At 41.0% G+C, this 26,292-nt stretch overlaps 1 protein-coding gene across 2 annotated transcripts; it reads left to right on the top strand.

Annotated features, from left to right (window-relative positions):
- Positions 1-517: 517 nt before the first annotated feature.
- On the top strand, positions 518-25,381 carry fasn (fatty acid synthase). Of its 2 annotated transcripts, none has more exons than XM_053511065.1 (42): positions 518-686; positions 3,562-3,704; positions 4,092-4,244; positions 4,375-4,548; positions 5,375-5,575; positions 5,705-5,827; positions 6,977-7,092; positions 7,179-7,313; positions 7,409-7,871; positions 8,032-8,219; positions 8,586-8,775; positions 8,874-8,968; positions 9,065-9,199; positions 9,553-9,756; positions 9,839-9,954; positions 10,049-10,224; positions 10,344-10,535; positions 10,945-11,025; positions 11,145-11,330; positions 11,449-11,628; positions 14,339-14,542; positions 14,677-14,990; positions 15,169-15,555; positions 15,653-15,817; positions 16,628-16,743; positions 16,843-16,997; positions 17,090-17,293; positions 17,582-17,732; positions 17,849-18,027; positions 18,115-18,234; positions 18,356-18,478; positions 19,323-19,546; positions 19,721-19,919; positions 20,029-20,180; positions 20,295-20,386; positions 20,482-20,879; positions 20,974-21,162; positions 21,253-21,480; positions 21,914-22,125; positions 22,214-22,312; positions 23,513-23,764; positions 23,856-25,381. In XM_053511065.1, the coding sequence occupies exons 2-42, from the start codon at positions 3,578-3,580 to the stop codon at positions 23,991-23,993; spliced, it is 7,536 nt and encodes a 2,511-aa protein (XP_053367040.1). In that variant the 5' UTR covers positions 518-686; positions 3,562-3,577; the 3' UTR covers positions 23,994-25,381. The 2 variants fall into 2 exon arrangements, with proteins under 2 accessions (XP_053367040.1, XP_053367041.1); XM_053511066.1 differs by having other exon boundaries at positions 21,256-21,480.
- The last annotated feature ends 911 nt before the right edge of the window (positions 25,382-26,292 follow it).

The raw sequence follows: 26,292 nt of genomic DNA on the forward strand, positions 1-26,292 counted from the left end.
CCGGGTTTGGAAAAACCTACAAGTAGATCTGAAAATGGTGATTTAGATCTAGGCAATTATAATATTAACAATGTGAGATATTTTAAATCAATTTAGTTTTATTATTTATATAAATACAAATCCATCATCTGACTGATCATTTCCCTACATACAGTATGCAACCTGTCGCTTTAGGATATTTGCAAAGAGACTGATTGTCATACAGAATCAACATACACAGTGCGTTATCGATCCTGTCTATACCTGATAAGACCTTGGCAACAATTCTGACCCGATTTCACAAAGTGCTCTAATATACCTCTTCTGGGGTGTGGAAATAGCATACAGTGTGCAGTAAACCTGTGCGTGATGTTGCGTATAGACTCGCCTTTTCATCACTCAAGTGAACTCGAATAACCCGTGTTTTTAGGAGGAATCAACGTTAGGAAATCTGCCCCGTGATTGGCTTCCGGAGTCCTGCCTCCCTTCTGATTGGACCAGAATGCCGAGGCAACTGTCAGCCCATGTGGCGTGTCTCTACAACATGGCAAACATTTAAATGAAACAGGCATCAGAGCAACGCAACCAAAGCAGTGAGGGTGTATTTTAGGGCAATTAAAAAGGGTTCATCCAGAGATAAAGGAATTACAGGTCAGCTCAAGCTCGGCTGCTCATCCATCCCGAAATACTTTAAACACATACTATTGGTAAGTACTGAATGTGGATCTTGTGATAATCTTACATTTTTAGCGACAATTATATAGATGCTAGACCGCTGTGTAATTGTATTGATGATGATGATGATGATGGGAAGTGCAGATATTCTTGTGTCGCAATCAGTTTAGCTTTTTTTTTTTTTTTACAACCAGGAAATATTCACATAGGTTCCATTTTTAATGCTGTTTACGGCCAGTCGAGCTTTTGATAAACATATCTGACGCACACTTTACTAGCTGTAACATCTACACTTTGAGGAGGATAAATACACGCAGGGTAAAGAAAAACGCGCATCTTTTAGCTTTAGGTGTAATCCCAAATGACTTTGTAGTTAGTGTGCAGTCCGTATCGCGCCGAAGCGGTTAAGTCACTCCCTATGCAGTGCACTTGTACAGGAAGTGGCGAAGCATTTAATATTCAGCCCTGACAGTGGATACTCTGAAACAGCTAGGATAGCTAACTCAGTGTTTTAGTACTGAATAATTCAAATGCTCCTTCTTTCCAGTAAAAAAAAGTAGAACGTTTTAGGAAACAAATATTTTTGTAACGATTTTAACACATTTAGGCCTGTTTTCTTTATATACAAAGGGCCATGGTGCAACATCAAGGCCTAATGTAGCATTTATTAGAACCTGGTTGTGTGTGTGTGTGTGTGTGTGTGTTTGTACCTGTTACAATGTTGCTCTGTGACAGATTATTTCTAAATTCTTACCAAGTGGTTCTAGTTTCATTTGGAATAATGTGGTAACATATAAAGCTGTCGGTAGGTGAATGAGATGAGACTGTCTGTGTGGAATGTATTGCCAGTGTGTTAGACAGCACTGCTGTACAATTGAATAAGTCCCATGGCCCTGTACTGCCAAGCCCTCCCTTCCTGCGAAAGCCATTTAATATTATCACCTCAGCTTCTGTTTCTTATCTGCAGATGTTTATAGCTTGTTTGTCTGGCTTACACGTTTAATTGTGCCCCATCATTTCATGATTGTGTGATCAGTCCGTGATTTGCTGCCCTTGAACTAGAACACACTTTCCCAAGTCCCAAGACCTGGTACTAAAATACCAGTTGTCCTGCACTTTTTAAAGTTCCCTGCTGTAACATATCATTTATTTTATCTAATTCCTGAAGAGAAGGTGGCTGTGTAGTGCACTGAAGTGTGTAAGACATGAAGGGTATCTTGGGAACTGGTTGGAAACCTGCAAAAATGGACGTGGGAAAAACAGAATATTCTCAGTGGTCTGTGTTTTTGTATGCATCCTGCATCTCGTGGCAAATGAGCAATCACCAATTAGTTCTTTCTTTGCAAACTGAAAAGAAATGTCTAGTTGAAATTTTTCTAATGCCTTGCCAAAAGAAACATTTTTATGATGTTAAAGTTGTGAACTTTTTTTTTTTTTTTTTTTTGGTTTTTATTTTATTTTATTTGGTTACAATTTTAACCCATTGTTGCTGATACACTGCTGAACATAGTAATTATTAATTGAACTGTAATGACCCGTAATACCTTTGTTCTGTACGAAACCATGAGATGGTTTTTTTAAGAGTCGATGATGTTTATTCATGTATTCAAATTAATAAATGACTGATAATCTTTCATACATGTAAAGGCTTCGTTAGAATCTGGGTCAGACAGATTACAGTCCCTCTTTCTCTAACTCCATTTACTTGGTACTCTAAATCTGCTCTGGTCTGCATGCTGAGGCATTTGGTTGTGCTGAAAGAAAAAAGCATCATAATTAAGCAAGAAGCACATCATTCACTAAAGCTTTCTTTCTCTCAGAAGCTGAAAACGTCTTACCCTGGTTCATTCCTAAATAACACTGTGAAAACCGTGTGAGTGGGTTCGTGGTGACTCATCAGAAATCCTCTTTAATATTACAATAGCACACACATGCACACAATGGCCAAGTGTTGCATGTCCACACTTGCCGTATAAATACATCTTATGTCAATGATTAGGAATACACCATTTTCTCATGAGCAGATTACAGATTTTGAACAAAAGAACATGAAACGCATCCATGAATTAGATAAGTGTTCCTCTTTATCTAGTTACATAAATTAATGTAAATGATTTAGCTTAAGTCAAGTCATTGGATCGAGGTGCAGCTATGAGACTACAGTAGACACATTAGTGCAGCCAGGAAAGAGTTTTCACAGTTTTTTTTGTGTATATGTTCTACTGTATAATGAAACTGTAATAGCTAAGATGCCTCTTGCCTTTGAGTCATGGTAGTTTTTATTGCAAAAAATGAATTGTATGTAGCTTAACCTGTTTAGTTAAATACTATTGATGTAGTTGGTATTCTGCTACAGTGGAACTACAGTGCAGAAAGTGTAATCTCATGACAAGTAAGCAGTGATTTCCAGGAACAGTTTACTACGTCAGTGTTTAACAGCCATAGAATATATTCATTAATGAAACTCTGAATGCAATCAAGCATATACTGTATTTTCATATGGAAAAAAGTATGAATTCATTTGTATGCTTGTAATGGAATTCTCATTCTGTGAGACCTGGTGCTGGTTTTGGTGGAAACCGAACAGAGGGGCACTTTGTCCTACAAATGCTGCTCTCTTTGCACCGTGTACTAGGCAGTGATCCCACCCCGGTTTCTGCTTTGTTGATCACTGGTGTATGGACAGAATTAAAGTGAATTTGTTGCCCGTAACAAAGCCTTCAGTCCTATATCCGTTATCCCAATACCCCCCCTCAGTGTCCTCTTGAGCGTCTCTTAGCCTGAATGAATGTGTGGTTGGAACTAGGTCAGACCAAATGTTAAAATCCAACCTGACAGACTGTAATTATTAATTGGATGTTGGTTGTCTAACTGCTTTAACTTTTTTTTTTCTTGATGACCCTACAGAAACTCTCACACGAACATGGAAGAAATCGTCATAGCAGGGATTTCTGGGCGTCTTCCAGAGTCTAACAATTTGGAAGAATTCTGGGAGAACCTTTTCAATGGAGTTGACATGGTCACAGAGGATGACAGGCGGTGGAAGCCAGGTATCTTGCAGAATTCGATATTTATATAATGGAAGTATTTTACATTGCTATGCATAATTCTGAGTTAATTAACTAATTATACATGAATTGTTCAGTGAATGGCCCTGTGGTCTCGGGTTTCTTTACCCTGTTGCTCTCTCTTCCAACGCTCTCCCTGTACTGGCCTTGGCACTCTTGCCCTCTTCTCAACAGATCCACTTCGTTCTTTCTTTTTTTTTTCTTCTTCTTCTTCTTTTTTTCTCCTGGGCAACCAACAAAGGTTCACATTCATGTGCTAAAGTATCTGTCTTGGTGTGCTGAGGACTGACTGAGATGGTTTCTTTTTACAACAAAAAATGTATGATTTTGTTGAATGTTCTCTTTCTGTGCATTTTTATCTCTCCCCAGGTCTGTATGGTCTTCCTTGCAGAAATGGAAAACTAAAAGAAATTGACAGATTTGACGCAGCCTTCTTTGGTGTGCATCCCAAACAAGCACACACCATGGACCCACAACTGAGGCTTATGCTAGAGATATCATATGAGGCAATTGTTGATGGAGGTCAGTGTGCCAGAACCTCATGGTCTGTGCAGTTAGTCCAATGTTTAATTGGACAGATTAGTATTCGTTCATTAGCCGTGCGTTCTTTGCAGTGTGTATTTATCGTGTTTGCTGTCATTGTGCTTGGCAGGCATAAACCCCACATCCATGCGTGGCACTAACACTGGCGTTTACATTGGTGTGAGTGGTTCAGAGGCAGGAGAGGCCTTCAGTAAAGACCCAGAAGAGCTGCTGGGGTACAGCATGACTGGCTGTCAGCGCGCCATGTTCGCCAATCGCCTTTCTTACTTTTTTGACTTCAATGGTATGCTGCATTTTAGTTTTCTATAATTCAAATAATTTGTTTTTTAAAATTGAGCTCTAGAACATATAAAGAGTTTCTTTTAGATTTAGAATTTGAAAATGACCCACAGGGCTTAGATAAAATTAAGCAATAGTTATAGATTTAGTTGTTTAACCATATACATTGTTTTGTCTGGCAAAATACAATTTCTATATCATAAAGTATAAAATTATATCAGTTGTTTAACAGTTAATTTGGTTGAATCTTGAGTTGATGTTTATTTATTATTTGTCTATTTATTATAAATCTTTTTAGCTGTTTTTTTTTGTATTTAGAATGTAAAAAAATTAATGTTCATAAAGTGGTCTTTTTTCTATGATGTATGTATCGTAGGCTTATACAATACAAAATTACCTGATTAATTGTAATAAATTAATAATGATTATTATTATTATTATTATTATTATTATATATAAATAATCATAAAATATATATGATGATGATAATAATATGGCCAGGGTTCGATTCCTACCCAATGCCCAAACCTCAGCCATTGAATGCAGTGCCGTTCCCAAGCCCGAATAAATGTGCTATTTAAATATTTTCATTGTGGAGACCCCTCATTAGGAGCAGCTGAATGACTTACTTTATTATTATTATTATTATTATTATTGTTATTTTAATATGTAGATTTAAAGTGAATCATGATGCAAAATAATCAGATTTGTGGTTATTTTTTTATTTATAACCTGTGACCACCTGACTGTGAGCTGTTCCTTGTATGGTGTGGTATATTAGCTAAAGCTAACTGAGTGACTCAGGGTTTTTTTTTTTTTTTTTTTTTAAGGCCCCAGCACAGCCATCGACACAGCATGTTCTTCCAGTCTCCTGGCTCTGGAGAACGCCTTTAATGCTATTCGGCATGGTCAGTGTAATGCAGCACTTGTTGGGGGAGTTAACTTGTTGCTCAAACCCAACACTTCGGTGCAGTTCATGAAACTGGGCATGCTCAGTCCTGAAGGAGCCTGCAAGTCTTTTGATGCATCAGGTGATTTTGACATTATTTCTACTGCTTTTTTTTTTAATGAGTAAACAACACATTTTGATACTATACATATACAGTATATAAAGGCATCAAATTTGTAAAGTTTAAAACATATCGTATTGTTTCCCCCAGGAAATGGGTACTGTCGCTCAGAAGCTGCTGTGGCTGTTCTTCTTACTAAGAAATCCCTGGCTAAGAGAGTCTATGCTACTGTGCTCAATGCTGGCAACAACACAGATGGTTATAAAGAACAAGGTACTATACAGAGTGCAATCAGTCTTATTCGAATCAGCCGAACATCAGATTATTGTAATGGCGACGAGTGATCTCATTCTCTTGGGTCCTCCAGACCATCACCTTTCCCCCAGTGCCTGGTGGCACACTTGTGTCCTGCCAGTGTTTCTAAATGTAATGCTGAAACTGGCTGGATGATGGGAGATAGCACGATGTGGCTGTTGGTTCATTAGACAAAAAGTACAACGACTTTTGTTGATTGTGACATTAATGGTAGTAGCGAAGCTAACAGTGACGGGTATTTTAAAGGTCTCATCTTTCACCTTTCATCTTTTTGGTCTCAGAGTTCCCAAATGTGTTTGTTAATGCTCTATATAAAATAATACTCCTCCTTTTTCATACATAGAAATAAGTCCACTTATTCACTCTTTGTTCATTTCACTGTCTATGTAAATGAGCTTCTACTGAGACATGCATTGCTAAATAACTGCAGTGCTGACCACCAAGCTGGGGGTAGGGTGTTTCCTTGTATGAGGTCACTATAGAGGACAATTTTAATTGGTCTGATTAAGGCCTGCTCAATACAAAAATAGAGAAAGGACAAAAAAAGTGGCATAGGGGTTGGCACCATGACCTCGTATCTCCTCATGGTCGGGATTTGATTACCGCCCATCGGGGTGTCTGTAATGGATTGGCACCCTGTCCAGGTTGGACCCCACTTCATGCTCCTAGTCTCCTGGGATAGGCTTCAGGCCACCCTGTACACAGTGTAAGTGGTATAGAAGCTGAGACGAAGAGAGAAAAAATACATCAAGGATGTTTTTCTTACTTTTTTTTTTTTTACATGCACACATGTAGGTTAATCAAGGTTAATCTAAATGTCTATGTAAACGATTCTCATTTTGTGTGTTGCTCTGGCAACAAAAACATGATATTATCTTGATCCAGGACAATATTATAGCCATTCTAGTATTAAAGACACACACAGAGGACCATATCATTATTGGTCTAGGAACACTTTTAACAAATTTAATACACACACACAGTGTAAACAGTATTCCCCACAAGAGTAAGTGAAGGAAAGCATTAACTTTGTGTCCATTTTCATTGTGCCTAAACTTCAAAGGGTTTTCCGAGAGGTGATTAATGGCATCTTTACCCTTTGTCTAGGTGTGACGTTTCCTTCAGGGGACATGCAACAGCGCCTTGTCCGCTCTCTCTACCAGGAGGCCAACATCTCCACAGAGCAGGTTGAATATATTGAGGCTCATGGTACTGGCACCAAGGTGGGTCAGAATACAGATACACACACGAATGCAGAAACACAAATGTATTTAAATGTGTACTAATCCTGACTTAATTGTTGTCTTAGGTTGGAGACCCACAAGAAGTCAACGGCATCGTCAGCGTGTTCTGTCAGTCAAAGCGTGAACCTTTGCTTATAGGCTCCACCAAATCCAACATGGGTCATCCTGAGCCTGCTTCGGGACTTGCTGCTCTGGCAAAAGTGAGTTACCCAACAAGTTATACATGTGCAGTGTATATGTACATTTACCAAGACCAAGCTTTGTACATGGTTAACTCTTTCTTCTGTTTTCTCAGGTGCTCTTGTCTCTAGAACATGGTGTATGGGCTCCCAACATCCACTTCAACACCCCCAACCCAGACATTCCAGCGCTTTTAGACGACCGTGTACGCGTGGTGGCCGAACCGGTTCCCGTGCGTGGGGGCATTGTAGGCATCAACTCATTTGGCTTTGGAGGCTCGAATGTACACATTATCCTGCGTCCACCAGGGCCCAAACCGGAACCTCCAGTTTCACCAGCATCTGTAACCAGGATTGTGCAGGCATGTGGGCGCACTGAAGAAGCTGCTACTTTCCTCCTGAATAAAGCCCAGGAACACGGGCATGACTCAGCTTTCCTGGACCTGCTTAGCGAGGTGTGTGCTGTTCCCACCTCAGCCATGCCCTACAGGGGATACACACTGCTGGGAGCACAAGACGAAGTTAGAGAGGTGCAGCAGGCTGCACCTTCCTCCAGGCCCCTCTGGTATATCTGCTCTGGTAAGTCCATAATGGCTGAGAATCTCCCAAAACAGGAATTTCCATGTCAGGATTCTGCAGTTCTTGATCCAAAGTTACATACCACTGTAACATGTTTGTACATGTATACATACAGTATGTGCACGTATACAATTAATGTGAGTTTTTCTGACTTTACCAGGTATGGGTACACAATGGGCTGGTATGGGCCGTAGCCTAATGCAGCTGCAAGAGTTCAGAGAGTCCATCCAGCGCTCAGACGTTGCTTTGAAAGACACAGGGCTGTGTGTGTCACGCCTGCTCATGGAGGCTGATGAAAACACCTTTGAGGACACAGTCCATGCATTTGTGGGCCTCGCAGCTATTCAGGTCAGGGATCCTTGATGACGCGCGCACACACAATTCCCGACCTGTGCTTTTCCTTATTCTGCAATAGCCACTATGAAATTTGATGTCTGGTTGATTCTGTATCTGGGAATCAACCAGACATTTCATTATTCTTGAAGTGTTGTCATCTGAGACGTTCATATTCGGGTTATATCACCAGATTCCGAACAATCTTGGATAGGGTTTAACCTCGTCTTACGTTGCCATGCATTTGCATTTTATTCATCCCTTTATAATGCAGTATTGTGTTTGTGTGTGGCACCATTGTTTTATTCCAGTGTATACAGTGTGCATTTACAACATGCACAGAAAGATAAAACTTTTATATTATTATGCATCCTGCCCCAGATTGCACAAATAGACATGCTACAAAAGATGGGCCTCCAGCCGAATGGCATCGTGGGTCATTCTGTCGGAGAGCTGGCATGTGGCTATGCTGATGGCTCCCTCAGCCACACTGAGGCAATACTGGCTGCCTACTGGAGAGGAAAATGCATCCAAGAAGCAAACCTGCCACCTGGAGGCATGGCAGCAGTGGGTAAGATATATATTTTTTTCTTCTCTCTTATCTGTCTAGTGTAGAGTGGAATTTATTATCCTGGTAGTTTCTGGTACTGAATTTAAACTTGTTCTCAGGTCTGACCTGGGAAGAGTGTAAGGCTCAGTGTCCACAGGGGGTGGTGCCAGCTTGCCACAATTCAGAGGACACGGTCACTATCTCAGGGCCACAGGTACACTACACCTCTTACTAGGCATTTTCATATTTTAAAAGTTGTTGGCTTCACCAGGTTAAATTATTATTATATTTTTTTTGTGTCCGTGTTTAGGACGCAGTCAGCAAATTTGTTGCTGAGCTTAAGGAGAATGGTGTGTTTGCCAAAGAAGTGCGCAGTGCTGGTGTTGCGTTCCATTCCTATTACATGGCCTCTATCGCTCCTGTTCTGCTGGCTGCCCTGCAGAAGGTGGGCTGGAGCATTAATTTCCACAGCTGATGGGTTGATTTAAGATGAGCTGTTGCCTTTTATGACCAAAATTTGTCAGTGATTTTGTCTTGTGTGCTTTGAAATACCTTTAAATGTATAACCTTTTTTTTTTTTTTTTAAAGATAAAATGGTTTAATGTTTAAAGAAATCACAAAACGACAAAATAATATAATAACATTATATTTGATACTTAGGGCTATTTTTCCCTCTCTTAAAATCTCTTTATTTTTCTTCCCTTAATCAAAAGTTCACTATTTAAAAAAATGTCAGGGTTTATATTTCTGTAGTTAGTGTTTACCTGTGCTTAATAATTTATCTGTACACTGTTTCAGGTAATAAAAACCCCACATCCTCGCTCTCCCCGCTGGATCAGCACGTCCATCCCTCAGTCAGACTGGGAGAGCCCTCTAGCCCTCTACTCCTCAGCTGAATACCATGTAAACAACCTGGTGAGCCCTGTACTCTTCCAGGAGGGCCTGAGCCTCATTCCTGACAATGCTGTGGTGGTGGAGATAGCGCCACATGCTCTTCTGCAGGTCAGTGTTATAGCATGTAATGACCTCTTAGGGGCAACATTTCTTTTTTAAGGCATTAAACATACTCCAACTCCCTCTCCAGGCCATTCTAAAGCGCAGCCTAAAGCCCACTTGTTCCATTTTGCCCTTGAGTAAGAGGGGGCACGCCAACAACCTGGAGTTCTTCCTTTCTCACATAGGAAAGATCTACATGAATGGGTCAGTGCTTATATTTGCTTATATTGAAAACAAAAGTAAAACGTGAGTGTTATAACCTTGCTTAAATTCTTCTTGCTCATGTTTTGTTTTGTAGTATTAATGTGGACAGTAAGCGGTTGTATCCAGCTGTGGAGTACCCTGTTCCTTTGGGAACCCCCCTCATCTCGCCGCTTATTCAATGGGACCACTCTCAGAGCTGGGATGTGCCCAAGGTGGAGGATTTCCCAGCAGGATCTGGAGGCTCCACCTCGGCTACTGTGTACAACATTGGTAGGGGTGTTGTGTGTTTTCGTTTCTTTTTTCTTTTGAATTTTTTTTAATTAAAAGTCCAATAGTCAATTTCTACTGATGCAGTGAAGGTAGTTCTAAATGAATTTTCAATCTTGCAGATATTAACCCTGAATCTCCAGACTACTACATGCTTGGCCACTGCATTGATGGACGGGTCTTGTATCCAGCAACGGGTTACCTGGTGTTGGCATGGAGGACACTTATGAGAAGTTTAGGCACAGTCATGGAACAAACCCCAGTTACTTTTGAGGACGTCACCATCCATAGAGCCACGATTCTACCTAAGACTGGTGAGTAGTTTTCAGTGGTGCAGGAATGGCCAGTTTCCTGTACATGAGGCAATAACTTGGTGGTTAATGACATCATTCATTGATCAGAATAGCATCTGTTTGAATTATATCGCTGCCAGAGAAATTATGTTGGTGTCTTAAAATAAAATCATAATCTGCTTGATTGTACTATAATGCATCTTTTCTAAATCATACATTTTTTGTTTTCAATAAACTTTAATTGTTCATTTTGAAAACAAAACTAAGTTCTGTATCATAAATCATGGCTACTTACAGCTGTCTCACTGACAGTATATTATCTATGTTTAACCTTTGTCTTACAACAAATTTTAATAAAAAAAAAAAGGTTTCAAAGAAAAGAAAATGCAGTCTATGCAAATCAGTAATGTTGTTCTGCATTACATCACAGGATCGGTCCAGTTAGAGGTTCGTCTTATGCCCGCCACCAATCGCTTTGAGGTGTCTGAGAATGGCAACCTGACAGTCAGTGGTAAATAATGACCCACTTAGCCAAATATCATGTGGATTACCTGTGTTTAAATATCCTTACCTACTATGTGTGTGTGTGTGTGTGTGTGTTCACCTCTCTAAAATCCCTGACACCTCCAGGTAAAGTGAGCATGTTGGAAGAAGCAGCTTTGGATTCTTTTCACTCTCAGATGGCTGAACCTGTGACCACAGAGCCAGAGGAACCGAAACTGCGCCTGCAATCTGGAGACATCTACAAAGAGCTGCGTCTTCGTGGATATGATTATGGCAAAACTTTCCAAGGCATTTTGGAGTCCAATAATGCTGGTAAATATATGCAGACTGGTTTTCTATAGCACTATGGTGAGAACTGTATAAAACTGTTGTGAATAACTTCTTGCATACTCATGAGAATTCCAGCCTGATTATTTTTCTGGGTTTCTAGGTGACCACGGGAAGCTGCAGTGGACCGGGAACTGGGTGACGTTTCTGGACACCATGCTGCAGATGATTGTGGTGGGCCTGCCTGGGCGTAGTCTGCGCCTCCCAACACGTATCCGGTCTGTATGTGTGGATCCAACGTTACATGAGAAAAGAGTTCAGGATTACTCTGAGAATATGAAAGGTAAACATGATAAACATCCTTGGTGCACTTTTGTTTTTTCGAGATATCTATCTCAACATATTGAAAAAGAAAGGGAACTAAACACCTTAGTATTCACAGAATCAAAATCCTGTCTACAAGCCTTGGAATCTATGAAAACAAATCACCCAATAATCACTGATATATTAATCAAGGCAAACCAATTACAGAAGAACCATCACAATATTGACCTCTCCTGGATTCCAAGACATAGTGGAGTAATGGGAAATGAACAAGCTGACATGGCAGCAGGACAAGCTCTTACAGAAACAATTAGCGTATGCCAAATTCCATCCTCTGACTTTAAACCACTGATAAATCAATATATATCAAATAAATGGCAAACAGAATGGGAACAGTACAAAAACAACAAATTATTTGAAATAAACTTAGTGGCAGGAAAAAGAAGTTATCCGAGTGGCGCAGTGGTAAAGTGCTCGCCCTATCATCCGGAGGTCGCTGGTTCGAACCCTGGGTGATGCTGTTTTCCTCTTACAGCCGGAGGTCTAGAGAGAGCTGATTGGCCGAGCTCTCTCAGGGGGTGGGATGAGAGGTATTCATGCTTCCACATTAATTACGGCTCTACAGCCAATCAGGGGCGTCTGTGAGCTCGCGCACGCGGAAGGTGCGGCTAGTGCTTTTCTCCGAGTGTGTTACTCCGCCCCTAATGGTGCGTGAGCAAGCAGTTCGAAAAGATGCGGTCGGCTGACGTCACGCGGTTCGGAGGAAACACGTGATAGTCTTCAGCCCTCCCGGCTGAGTGGTAGTAGTAGCCTTAATGTGGGAGCCCCCTAGTGACGAGGAGGAATTGGACACGACTAAATTAGGGGAGAAAATTGGAAAAATCTAAAAAAAAAAAAATCTAAAAAGAAGTTATCACCCATTCGAATCAAGACACGACCAGGTAGTATATACAAGGTGCTGTATAGGCCACACAAATATTACCTATGCTTATTTATTAAAGGATGAAGAACCAAATGTAAAACCTTGTTCTTCTGACCAAGACCATGCTATTATGTGATCTATTATTATTATATCCTTTTAACTTTCTCACTAATCACTTACATTATAACATAATAAATCAGCTTAATATTGGTTTTGTGAATCTTGCCATGAAATAGCCTGAGAAGCTGATATGGCAATAAATCCAAATCCAAACAAACAAATCGAGGTATCTATTTCACAGCTGCATGTGTGTGATGAAACATATAAACTAAAGAACAGCGTGTGTTGTTTCTGATTTTCTTAGATTAGATTCAACTTTGTCATTGTGCAAAGTACAGGAACAAAGCTAAAGCAGTGCTATTAGTGTCTAGCATGCTTACAATAAGTTACCAATGAAGATGTACAGCTATAGGGATGAAATGTACAGAGATTTGGATGTCTTGCAGTATGTACAGGAGGTGCAATGGGTATTACAAATAGAACTATTGTGGTACTGTCGTGTAAAATTTAGTACTTTATTTCTATGTTTTCTGTGTAATAACATTCTAAAAACAATACAACCTCAGACAAAATACTAATTGATGATTAGTAGGTGTGCGAAAGTTTTGGTCTGGAGGTGTGTGTTAACACAATGCAAAGAGAAAGACATAAGCAATGGTCTTAGAGAAGCAATTGTTGCTGCACATCAATCTAGAGAACGCTCTCTAGATTGATGTGCAGCAACAATATTTATAAAACCATTTTCAAACTAATGTGCAGTTCAACATTCTGCAGTAATAAAGTTTATTCAAGTGGAAAGCATACAAACAGTTGCCAGTCTTCCCAGGAGGAAACGTCCCCAGGGTCAGACAGTGCAATGCTCAGAGAAATACAAAAAAATACAACAAAAAAAACAAGAACTACCTCTCCGACCCTTCAGGCTTCATTGAGCTTGTTAAATGTCAAAGTCCGTGAATTTGAAAAAGAATGATCGACTATGGTTTGCTTGGAAGGGTTGCCAGGAGAAAACCTCTTCTTTTTAAAATGAAGCACGGCAAAGTTTTGCAAAACGAACTGCAGGACTTCTGGAACAATATCCTATGAATAGATGTGGAGTTGTATGGCAGAACATGGCAGAAATGCTTCATGACCATCATCAAGCACAGCTGTGGAGGGGTGATGAGTTTGGGCTTGTTTTGCAGCCAAAGGATCTGCGCACCTTGCAGTCAATAAGTTGACTGTGAACTTCTCTGTATGACAGACCTTTCTAGAGGCAAATTTGAGACCATCTGTCTGACAGCTAAAACCTGGTGGAAATCAGGTCATGCAGCAGGACAATGATCAGAACCACACCATTAAGTCTATATCAAAATGTCTAAAAAAGAAAAAATTAAGGTTTTGGAATGTCCTAGGTCCAGACTTTAACCCAGTTGAAATGCTGTGGCTGGATCCTAACAGGGCTGTGCATAAGCGAATGGACAAAAGCCTTAATAAACTGAAGCAATGCTGCAATGAAGAATAGACCAAAATAACATGTGAGACTGATAAAGTCACAGAGGAAACAATTACCTAGTGATGGATCTACAAGCTATTTAGTATTGTGGGGTACTAAGTATTGTATTGGCAGTACAAATAAGGGATATATGTTTGTCACATGTTTTTACTCAAAAGACGCATAGAATGAATAGTGCACTAACGTTTTTTACTTTATATATTTATTTACAATCAATGGTAAAGATATAACAATTTATATTCCTTTACAATTTAGCCATTGATGTCCATGTGAACCGCTGCCTGGACAACATAACAGCTGGTGGGGTTCAGATCTGTGGCCTCCATGCCACCGTGGCACCTCGTCGCGTACAGCAACAGACTCCACCCACTCTGGAGGAGTTTGTCTTTGTGCCCCTGGTCGAACCCGAGTGGCTGATATCCAGTGAGAAACTATCAGAGCAGCTGAGACAAAGCAAAGGCAAGTTTGTTTAATATAAAATACAATAAAAAAAACTTTCCTCATTCATTATCTGCTATGCAGTAAAGTTCATGTCATCTGTTATTATTCATTGACCTTTTAAAAGTCTTCATGTGCATGCGTCTTTTCTATAGGACTGATTAACCATCTTCAGAGAAAGTTGGCCAGGCAGGGAGTAAAAATATCCATCCCGGGGTTGGAGGGTGTACAAGATGCTCAGCTGATTGACGCAGAGAAAGAGAGTGGCCTGTTACGGCTGCTGTCGGTACTCTGTGGTCTGGAGCTTAATGGGAATCTGCACTCGGAACTGGAGCAGACAGTGCAGAAGGAGAGGGAATGTCTGCTGCAGGATCCCCTTCTTAATGGCTTGCTAGACTCGCATGCTCTGCGTCACTGCCTCGACACAGCCTTGGAGAACTCCACTCCTGGCAAACTCAAAGTTCTTGAGGTACGGTAAAATGTTTACTTTCCCATATTACCTGTTCAGCTTAATTGTGATTTAAAGAAATAAGGAAATATCTTTCCTCATGAAGTTCTAGGTTAAATTTCTGCATAAAACCTATAAATTCATTCATATTACAGCAATATGCTTCCCATAATTTCCTTCTGTACTCTTCTGGCTTCAGGCTCTCTCCAGCGATGGCCGTGTGTTTTCCCGGGCCGTCAGCATCCTCAACATTCAGCCCATGTTGCGTCTAGACTACACAGCTTCTGATGTGAGCGCAGAGCTACTCTCGACCAAGCAGAGCTCTCTGGAGGAGCAGGGGGTCTCAGTTGCTCAGTGGGATCCTCAGCAAAGCACAGCCACAGGCAACCTAGGGGGCGCTGACCTAGTGGTGTGTAACTGCGTCCCAGGGCCCATTTCAAACCCATCAGCTCTAATAGAAAACCTAACATCAGCTGCCAGGGAGGGTGGCTTTGTTTTGATACACACCTTGCTGAAGGGAGACACTCTGGGTGAGACGGTGTCCTTTCTCACGTCTCTGGACAATCAGACCAGTCTCCTTACTCAGGTGTGTGTTTTTTGTATGTTAAATCTCATGTGCAATGTAATGGTCAAACGCTATTGAAAAGCATGCCATGTAACCTGTAATGTGTGTTTGTGGACAGGCGGAATGGGAGAAGCTGTTCGATAAGCTCGCTCTTAACATGGTCATGGTGAAGAAATCTTTCTATGGCTCAGTTCTCTTCCTCGGAAGAAGGAAAACTCCTGAAAAGCAGCCTGTTACACTGTCTGTGGACTCCACTGATTACAAATGGGTAGAGACCCTGAAGGTGAGATTGATTTGTCTTGCAGTGTCTGTTTACATTGTTTCCAGTTAAAGGTGGGAAAACCTAATAATTCTGAAAACAGGCATGTTAATATTTAAAGGACAAGAAATCCTGGTCAAAAATGCTTTAGTAGCTAAAGATCAGACGTCTTTCTACATATAGAAATTCTGTCTGGGGCATGGTGTCCAATGACATGCACGCACACAGACACAAACAGCAGGCTGATAAAGAGAGAGAATATGGATTTTTAACCTCTCTAATGAGACTTAATTTTGTTTTACATGCGCGCTCTACACACACGCATACAGACACAAAATAAAATACAGTATGTTTTACGCATACACACATGGTCACAGTGTTATAGTAAACAGCACACGCGTGCACGGATGTTGATTTTATACTATGTAAGAGACGCACACTAAGACTCAGCAGGACAGACTATTACCCACCATTCCGCAGCGCAAGAGAGAGAAAAACCATTGGCTCAGTTGTGATCACGTGACACTCGGCGTCAAAAACAAGATGTGTGATGCATGATACTCTGTGCTCGTAAACCAAAACTTGTTCGTTTTCCAAGTCAAAATTTATTAAAAATCTTTGCTCGTCTTGCGGAACACTCACAAACCGCATTACTCGCAATCCGAGGTTCAACTGTATTTGAAAATTACAAACCATCCCAATTCTCTATACAATTACTTTTCTACAAAACTAACATTTCTGTGCAAGGTTTCTTGTAATCTGAAGAGCTACATGTTGTACATCTCAGTCATGATTTTTTCAGTCTAACTTAAACCTTTTTTTTCCCCCCAACAGAGCTTGTTGGCAGAGATTTCAGATAATCCAATATGGCTGACAGCCACTCAAGGCCATAACGGGGTGGTAGGGATGGTCAACTGCCTGAGACAGGAGCCTGGAGGCAACCGCATTCGGTTAGTTATATTCATCTGTATTGCATGTAATCAGTGTTTTTACTAAAAGATAATGGGTGGTTTTGAGTGGTCTGATCCTCATCTGCATTCTCACTGCAGGTGTGCATTCGTATCCAACCTGAAGAAGTCCTCAGCAACTCCTTCTCTCCAGCTTCCCGAAAAGGACATGCAGGGAGTTCTGCAGAGGGACCTGAGCATGAATGTGTACCGGGATGGACAGTGGGGGGTGTTCAGACACCAGCTGCTTACACAAGGTGTGACATACAATATCAGCAATGTCTTCTGACATAAAACCCAGTCACTACTCCATCATGTGCTTTACCAGGTGTTTTTGTCTGTGTTGTAGATTTGAACGAGGAGCTGACTGAGCAGGCCTACGTCAACGTCCTGACTCGTGGTGATCTGTCCTCACTACGCTGGATCGCGTCTCCTCTGCGCCACTTTGTTCCTTCCAATCCTAACGTGCAGCTTTGCACCGTCTACTATGCCTCCCTCAACTTCCGAGACATCATGCTGGCCACAGGCAAACTGCCCCCAGACGCTATCCCAGGTAGCTAACGTCTCTGTTTCCTTACTTCAGAAGAGCTCTAGTGGACATGAACAGGGGTTGTTTGCACATTTTATTAAATAATTCAATTTGTATAGTTCTTTAAACAATGACATGATCACAAAGCAGCTTTACAAGAATAACAGTTCTGGATATAAATTTTAAAAATTGCTGCAAACGTATATATAAAATATAATCCACAATTTTTCACAAGAATTGGGTACACCATAAATATAATTGGTTTGTCAAGAACACCTAGCACTCAGAGCGCCTTTTCCTATCTTTGTACAGGAGACATAGCACTCCAGCAATGCATGCTGGGAATGGAATTCTCCGGCCGGGACCCTCGTGGGCGCCGTGTGATGGGTCTCCTGCCCGCTAAAGGTCTGGCTACCTGTGTAGATGCAGACAAACGATTTCTTTGGGATGTCCCGTCCAACTGGTGAGACAATCACACACTGCAAAAAGCTTTTGAAAATGCAGAAAGATATTCAATAAGCCCCAAATATGAGAGCGGTGTAACTCAACGTGTGTGTGTGTGTGTGTGTGTGTGTGTAGGACATTGGAGCAGGCTGCATCAGTACCCGTGGTCTACGCTACAGCGTATTACTCCATGGTGGTGCGTGGGCAACTGAGGTCTGGTGAGAGCGTACTCATCCACTCGGGCTCTGGAGGAGTGGGCCAGGCCGCTATTGCGATCGCACTCAGCATGAACTGCAGAGTCTTTACTACTGTGGGTGAGTGCTTTTATAACAAACGTGGCAGGGTGAAAAAAACTTGCATGGCAGAAATAAATCGGTTCTGACATCTGGGATTTTTGGCAGGTTCCAAAGAGAAGCGGGTCTACCTGCAGGAACGGTTCCCAGAGCTCAGCGCAGAATCATTTGCTAATTCAAGAGATGCTTCTTTTGAGCAACATGTGCTGAAGCACACACATGGCAAAGGTCAGAACCTTCATAAAGACATGATAAATTAGAAATCAACTCTGTCATATTTGTTAAAAAAATAATTAAATGAAACATTAGACATGTGAATAATGGATACTGTTTGTCTTTATGAACACAGGAGTTGATGTGGTTCTGAACTCCTTGGCTGAGGAGAAGCTGCAGGCCAGCTTGCGCTGTCTAGCCAGGCACGGACGCTTCCTGGAGATCGGCAAATATGATCTCTCAAACAACACACCTCTGGGTGAGTTCTCCAAGTCACATTACAAGAACACTCACCGTCAGAGATGTGGCAGCCACAGTTTGCACAGGATTTGAAAGCATTTTCATTTCCCGGGTTGCCCGTAGTGTGAGTATGTATTTTTGTGTGCCCTGCGATGTATTGGCACCCAGTCCAGAGTGTACCCCAGCTCACTACCTGAGTCCCTCGCTCCAGGTCTCACTTGACCCTGTAAAGGATAAGTGGTACTGAGAATTAATGAGTTAGACCCTTTTAACTCCAGACTTATTTCTAATACACTGTAACTTTGCAAGTAAAAAGGTCAGTTAATGTCAACTTGAATAAAGCTGCAGTTTGAACAAAAAACGATAAAATGTAGTTAATGTGATGCAAACTGTTTCTGCATGTTAAACTGTTGAGCTTTTGATTTAAACAATTTGTTTCAACTCAGTTGGATAGATACTAACTATTAACTACTTTATACTCTCTCTAGTGGCAGTTAATCACTGCAGCTTTTACATTTCTCAAAATGAAAACACTTATAGCCCCCCTGGTTCTTCATGATTGTCACTTGTGGGTGTGTGGATCCCATTTTGTGTACATTTTTACATTTGGCAGATGCCCTCATCCAGAGCGACTTATATTTTTTATCTTATTATACATCTGAGCAGTTGAGGGTTAAGGGCCCAACAGAGGCAACTTGGTGATTGTGGTATTTGAACCTGGGCCCTTTCAAACGATAGTCCAATGCCTTAACCACTGAGCTACCCCTGAATTCTGATTCGCAGTTGATGTCCATTTGTTTCACTGAGCAGCTAGTAGGTGATGAGCTTTGTTTTTCTGAGCTTGATTTGTGCTCCTGCCACAGGCATGGCTCTTTTCCTCAAGAATGTAGCCTTCCACGGGATTCTGTTGGACGCTCTGTTTGAGGAGGGAAACCGCGAGTGGGAAGAGGTGTCCTCGCTGTTAAAGAGGGGCATTGCAGAGGGAGTGGTGCAGCCTCTGCGCACCACTGTTTTTAAAAGAAATCAGGTTGAGGATGCTTTCCGCTACATGGCTCAGGGCAAACACATCGGCAAAGTGCTGCTGCAGGTGAGTGCTACATCAAGCTGACACGCGTCCGATAATCTCAGTCTGATGTCTGTGGATTGGACCGGGTTGAGATCCAGCTTCTAATAATCATGCATTATGAATATTTTATTTATTTATTTTTCATATTTTTTTAGTTTCAAAGACTCAAAAAAGACCTGCTTGTTTCTTCCTCAGGTGCGTGTGGAAGGAGGTAGCGGTGAGAGTACAGCTGCTCCTCTCGCACTACCTGCTATATGCCGCACTTTCTGTCCGGCTTCACACTCCTACATCATCACAGGAGGATTGGGAGGCTTTGGACTGGAGCTGGCTCACTGGCTCACTGAGAGAGGAGCTCGGAAGCTTGTGCTCACATCTCGCTCTGGCATTCGCAACGGTAAGTCTTCTGAACAATTATAGTCTTTCATATGTTACAAATACCTGCTGCTGAGATCAATTTGGCTTTAGGGTGGACATATTGTAACATGATATGCCTTTTAAAACAGGTTACCAGGCCAAGCGTGTGCGAGAGTGGCAAGCCATGGGCATCGAGGTGCACGTGTCCACGAGTGATGTTAGCACATTGAAAGGGACGGAGCGTCTCATCACTGAAGCCTGCCAGTTAGGCCCTGTTGGAGGCATCTTCCATCTTGCAATGGTAATCTTTTATATTTCTAATCTGTATCTGCATCTTTTTCAGTTTAAAAATTTTTTTTTTTATAAGGAACAGGATGGTCAGCTTGCTATTTATATTCATATCCTGCATCTACAGGTTTTACAAGATGGCATGCTTGAGAATCTGACACCTGAACAGTTTATTGCCGTCAACAAGCCTAAATATGATGGGACACTCCACTTAGACAGGTAGGATTGTGGTAGCTAATGATTACTTTTAAATGTTGTTCTTAAAACTTGTCATGAGTTTCTGTTAATATTACTGATTTGGATCGCATCCACAGAGTGACTAGGCAGAAGTGCCCCGAGCTGCAGCACTTTGTGGTTTTCTCCTCGGTCAGCTGTGGCCGTGGTAATGCTGGTCAGAGCAACTATGGCTTCGCCAACTCCACCATGGAACGAGTGTGCGAGCAGCGTCATCATGACAATCTGCCAGGCCTGGCTGTCCAGTGGGGTGCTATTGGTGATGTGGGTGTGGTCTTAGAGACCATGGGAGGGAACGATGCTGTGATTGGTGGCACGTTGCCCCAGCGTATGGCCTCCTGTCTGGAGGTACTGGATCGCTTCCTGTCCCAGCAGCGTGCCGTCATGTCCAGCTTCGTGCTGGCAGAAAGGGTGCAGGTGGCAAAGGGAGACGGCAGCGGGCAGAAGGACCTGGTGGAAACGGTGGCTCACATTCTAGGTGGGTTTGTTTTTCATGCCTTTACTTAAAAAAATATAAACCATTGAGGGGGATAAACCAAACGGTTCAACTTGTGAGCTTGCTCTTGCCCTAGGTGTGCGTGATGTAAGCAACCTGAATCCTGATGCTTCATTGGCTGACCTGGGTCTCGACTCCCTGATGGGCGTGGAGGTGAGGCAGACGCTAGAGAGAGACTACGACATTGTCATGGCGATGAGAGATATCCGACAGCTTACCATCAACAAACTGCGTGAGATGTCCAACACATCAGCAGACTCTGAGGGTAAGCATGCACATGCTCCATGTGCTCCGGTGGGGCTTTTAGAAAGAGAGGCATAGAAGCTAAGCCTTTTTCATTTCCATGTATTTTTAGCAGCTAAGCCATCTGAGGGGAAGCATCCAGGAGCTCAGGCTTTGCTGGATTCTGATCTCAACGGGATGCTGGTAAATCCGGAGGGTCCCACAGTGACACTTTTGAATGAGGTGGAGAGTGCAGAAAAGCCACTTTTCCTCATTCACCCCATCGAGGGCTCTGCTGCTGCCTTCCGCAGTCTCACTGCCAAACTCAGCATGCCATGCTACGGCCTGCAGTGCACCAAAGGTAATCGTCTCGTCTCCAAGCGGATAAACACTCCTCAGCAGCATTATTCTTGAAAACAGCAAAACACCTTGTGCCTGTACATAGTTACTTGTATAGAGCCAATGTAGAGTTTTATGAGAAAATCAGTGCTAAATACTGATTATTGGCACCTTTTGAGTACATGTACCGTTGTTCTCTATGGAGGGGAACATGGGCCGTTTGTTCATGAGCAAATACAAGGTCCTTTAGATTATGTGCATGGACACCCACTTTAAATTGAGTTAAACATCAATGCTTTTAGTAAACATATACCAGTGGTGCCTAAAGTTTATCAACCATTTTTTAAAAAAAGAAATAATAGGTAAAATTAAAATAGATTAGATAAACTGATGGACAATTCGACACCAGTTTATGCTACTACTTGTATAATTACAGTAACTTCTATCTCTTATAGCTGCACCGTTGGACAGTATTCAGAACCTGGCTAAATATTACGTGCAGTGTGTGAGGCAGACACAGCCAGAGGGGCCGTACCGCATCGCCGGCTACTCCTTTGGTGCCTGTGTGGCTTTTGAGATGTGTTCTCAGCTGCAGGAAGCGCAATGCCCTGTGGAATACCTCTTCCTTTTTGACGGCTCCCATTCTTATGTGGCAGCATATACACAGGTGGGAGCAAGTCTTCAGTAGATATTCTTCCTTAAACACACATGATGCATTGTTTATTTGCTGTGTACCTTTTTCCTTTCATTAATAGAGCTACAGAGCCAAGCTGACCCCTGGAAACGAGTCTGAGGCTGAGACTGAGGCGCTTTGTGCTTTTATCCAACAGTTCACCAGCATTGAGTACAACAAGGTAAACCGCGACAGGAAGTTTGCCTTCAGGCTTTTCCTCCTTTCATCCCTTTGCTTTGTATGTGCAAAACTATAAGTCTGGCTTCCTCCAAGATCTGTTCTCTTCTGTTCAGGCTGAATTGTCTCGCAGAGTGAATGCCATGCTTTAAAAAAAAAAGACATTTCATAGTTAGATTATTTTTTTATCATTAAGCCAAGCTCTTTGGCTAGATCATGCTACAAGTTGTTATATAAAAATTAGTTATTACAGCTTGAATTGCATTCGCTGATTATATCCATTGATGGTGGTCCACATGCCGTTTTTTTAAATGCTCAAAAGGTTAAATACTTCCATTACTTGGACCTAAAATTCTTGCTTCTTTGGATCAGATTTATCAAAACACCCACAGAATACTTATCTGAAAACTCCGCAGTCGGTCAGAAGGCTACACTGTACCGTGCAAAAGTCTTGAGCCATCCCATTTTGTCATATTTTGCTTCCAAAGAGCCAGATTTTCTTGTTTTTGTTATTAAAATCTTAAGGATTAGTTCTCCATGCTTCCTGAAGGACGTTTCCTGGCTCCTAATTCTCAGTCCAGTGCCTGAACCTGAGCAGTTTCAGGGGAATTTTGTTTGGTTGGTAAGCCACATAGTGACTTATGAATCATTCAAGCATAAAAAATGAACAAACATCTAACTTAAGGAATGAATCAGTGAGAAACAGGTGCAGATGATGACACATGATCAATCAGGCCGGTGATTTGTATACTGGTGATGCTGAATGCTGAGTGGTTAGAACAGATGTAACGGGAAATGGAGTTGCTGCTGACGTTGTTATTTAACGCCCACTTGGTATGTTTAAATCAGATTTTAAATCTGGTCATAAAACTGGTGTTTTTGTCAGAGCTTTTCGTTTGAAATAATTTGTAGCACTTTGAGATTTGCTTCAAATTTGAATGTATTATTATTGTTATGTTTAGGCACTCTGCAGCCTGTGACAGTAAAACATTTGTTCCAATTTCTTTAATTGAATTGCTAATATTAATTTCATTACATTTAATATGACGAAATGAGTGGTGGCTCAAGACTTTTACACATTACTGTACAACAAAATTGAGTTCGGCTAGTGAGCTCAGTTAAATTTCAGCACAGACCACTTTTGTTCTAACAAGTTACATTACTCCGTGTCTAAACTCAATATAATCCCCTTTCACATTTATAGCTCTTGGAGATGTTGCTGCCTTTGAAAGATCTGGAGGCTCGAGTGAACCACGCAGTGGATCTGATCACATCCAGTCATAAGGGCATAAATCGTGACTCCCTTTACTTTGCCGCCTCCTCGTTCTATTACAAACTGAAGGCTGCTGACGGCTACACCCCATCTACCAAATACCACGGCAACATCACCCTGCTTAGGGCCAAATCCAGCAGTGAGTACGGAAACAGACTGGGAGCTGACTACAAACTGCATGAGGCGAGTATTAGCTAACCCCTTGTATATAATAATTTGAATTATAATAGACATAGGAAAAATGGAATATACAATATGCATTGATTGTGTGCAGGTGTGTGATGGGAAGATTTCGGTTCATGTGATCGATGGGGACCATCGTAGCTTCCTGCAGGGGGCAGGAGTTGAGTCCATCACAAGCATCATGCACAGCTCGCTGGCAGAGCCACGGCTTAGCATCAGAGAGGGTTAAACTCAATCACTGTATTCCAAGCTGTTTTTTTTTCCTTTTCTTTCCTTTCTCCTTATTTTTTCACTGACCATCCATAATGCAGTCTGCCTTAATCATACTCTATCCTGCATGAGAGAAAGCAGAAAGTATTTGGCCTTTAAAGCAGAATACATATCCTATCCTGATCCCAATTGTTTTGTTTTTTTTTTGTTCTGAAAACATTTTATTAGTCATGTGCTGATCTCCAGCATTTCTTATACTTTATTGTGTATTGAGAAAATAATTTTAAGTGTCACTTTGTTTTAAAATGAATATTGTGACATTTAATAGTGCCTAGATACTAGTGCAAAATCTAAACAGCTTTTAATGGTCTGCAAAAGTGGTACAGTGACTTCAGAATCCATCTAATCAGCACTTATAAGTTCATAATTACCATGTAGCCAAATCCTCATCATAAACCCAATAGTGCAGATATGTTCATACATTTAAATATACACAGTGATTCTAAATCAAGATACTAATGTTCCAGTTGTCATTATTAACTCTATTTGCCTGCCGTCATCTTAACCCTGGTGTTAATGTCTTGTTTGCAACAGTCATGTACATGTATTTGCTGGGTATATAAGGGGCGAAATGTGTATTTCACATCAGATTTGGAGCCATTATTGCAGAAAAAGATGACTGAAAGTGCAAAATGCAATTTTTACATTTTAAATGTGAAAGTTTGTATTGTATGCACAGGTTAACTGAAAGCAAGACAGTAAAGGCTTAACTGACTGATGGGAAAACACACCATTTCTTCATTCCAGATACCCTTCTCTAATATTACTGTATTCTCTAAAGTCGAATGCAGCTTCTGTGCGTATCTGTATAATGCAGGCAAATAAGTAAAATCTTGCTATGTTTTGTGTTTAACTTTAAATGGATTACACCAACATTCCTTCTTTTCTTAGATACAGTTACATGATGTACGTGTTTCTACAATGTCTCAGCATTTAATCAGCAGCATTGGTAGATAATCACTAATAGTGCAATATGTATGTTTTCTCTGTGGCTAGGTCCACAGTTTACCCAAAACTCAAAGTATTTCCCTTTTCCCCATGTGGTGTTAGAATGAAGGGTTTTATTCTGTATTAGCCTAAAGTACCTGTCATAAGAATGAGCCCTGATGCCTTCCCTGCTTAAGTTAAAGAAATAAAGAAAAAAAAAATACGAAAGGCAGCTCAGTCAGAGAGCAAATCTCTGAAGATAATCTGAGACTTCTCTACAAGTCTATGACGAATTGGATGCCTTTTCCGATGATTTATTAGTGCACGAATGTGGCATTGTTATTCATTCTGTTATTGATGTTTTTGTGTATCTTTGTCAAGTATTTATTTAGTCCAAATAAAGAATCATCACTAATAAAATTTTTGCCTGGGTCTTTTTATTTTTGGAATAGAAGATTTATATCCCTAATTTTAATCCTTTAAAACATATTGCAAATTAGACTGTAAATAAGTGTAAAGTAGATAATTTAATACTTTATGATCTATAAATGCATTTTTTTTTTTGGGGGGGGAGGCTTACATTTTTTTTAATTTGTATTTTAAGTGTTTTTAGGATGCCTATGGAATGCTAATTTTATTTTATGAAAATGATGTGTAAAAATAAGTTCCCTTTTACATATTTACACCACAGACGTACAGTATGTAGCACAATAAATTACTTTCGATAGCAACACTGATGCAAGGTATACTGTATGAGGTTATTAGTGATAGTTCAGAGTGAAAAACTGGTCATAATCTTTACTCTAGACGTGGTGAATATTAATTATATGGAAAATTTGCATAGTACAATAAACATTGTTTTGTATTTTAAATGTAAATGCATTGAAAAATACAAAACAGTTAGACAGTAAAGAAAGCAGTACTGTATGTATCATGAGTTCCAATGTTGCTTTAAGATGGGAAAAAAAGATACAGTACGCATAAAATATTGCAAACTTTTTCTTTTGATGGTAGTTTCATGTTCTTGCAAAAAATGACCAATCTATAGATCACGAAAAATTCACATTTTAGACTGTCCAATCTTGTCCAAGCCATATGTAACATGCAATAGATCGTCGTCGCCTTGCAACTCCAGGGTCGAGGGTCCATTTCACCCAAAGAGATGCAGATTAGTCTATTTAGTGTTCCTGCATGTGTGCACATGCGATTGATTGCATTCTTAAATCTACTGATATAGGCTTCAGCACCCCACCCCACCCTCTGTATACAGGTTATGCGGTATAAAAAATGAAAGAGTGAGTATGAGATTCACAAGTGAATAAAGTTATTAC

Source organism: Clarias gariepinus, chromosome 14 (genome assembly GCF_024256425.1).
Source record: "Clarias gariepinus isolate MV-2021 ecotype Netherlands chromosome 14, CGAR_prim_01v2, whole genome shotgun sequence".
NCBI classification, from domain to species: domain Eukaryota; kingdom Metazoa; phylum Chordata; class Actinopteri; order Siluriformes; family Clariidae; genus Clarias; species Clarias gariepinus.

Excerpts from the sequence above, each read along its gene's own strand:
- fasn (XM_053511065.1), top strand. The coding sequence starts at position 3,578 with ATGGAAGAAATCGTCATAGCAGGGATTTCTGGGCGTCTTCCAGAGTCT. Across the intron at positions 10,536-10,944 it reads CACGATTCTACCTAAGACTG|GATCGGTCCAGTTAGAGGTT; the intron begins GTGAGTAGTTTT and ends ATTACATCACAG. Across the intron at positions 22,126-22,213 it reads ATGTGGCAGCATATACACAG|AGCTACAGAGCCAAGCTGAC; the intron begins GTGGGAGCAAGT and ends TTTCATTAATAG.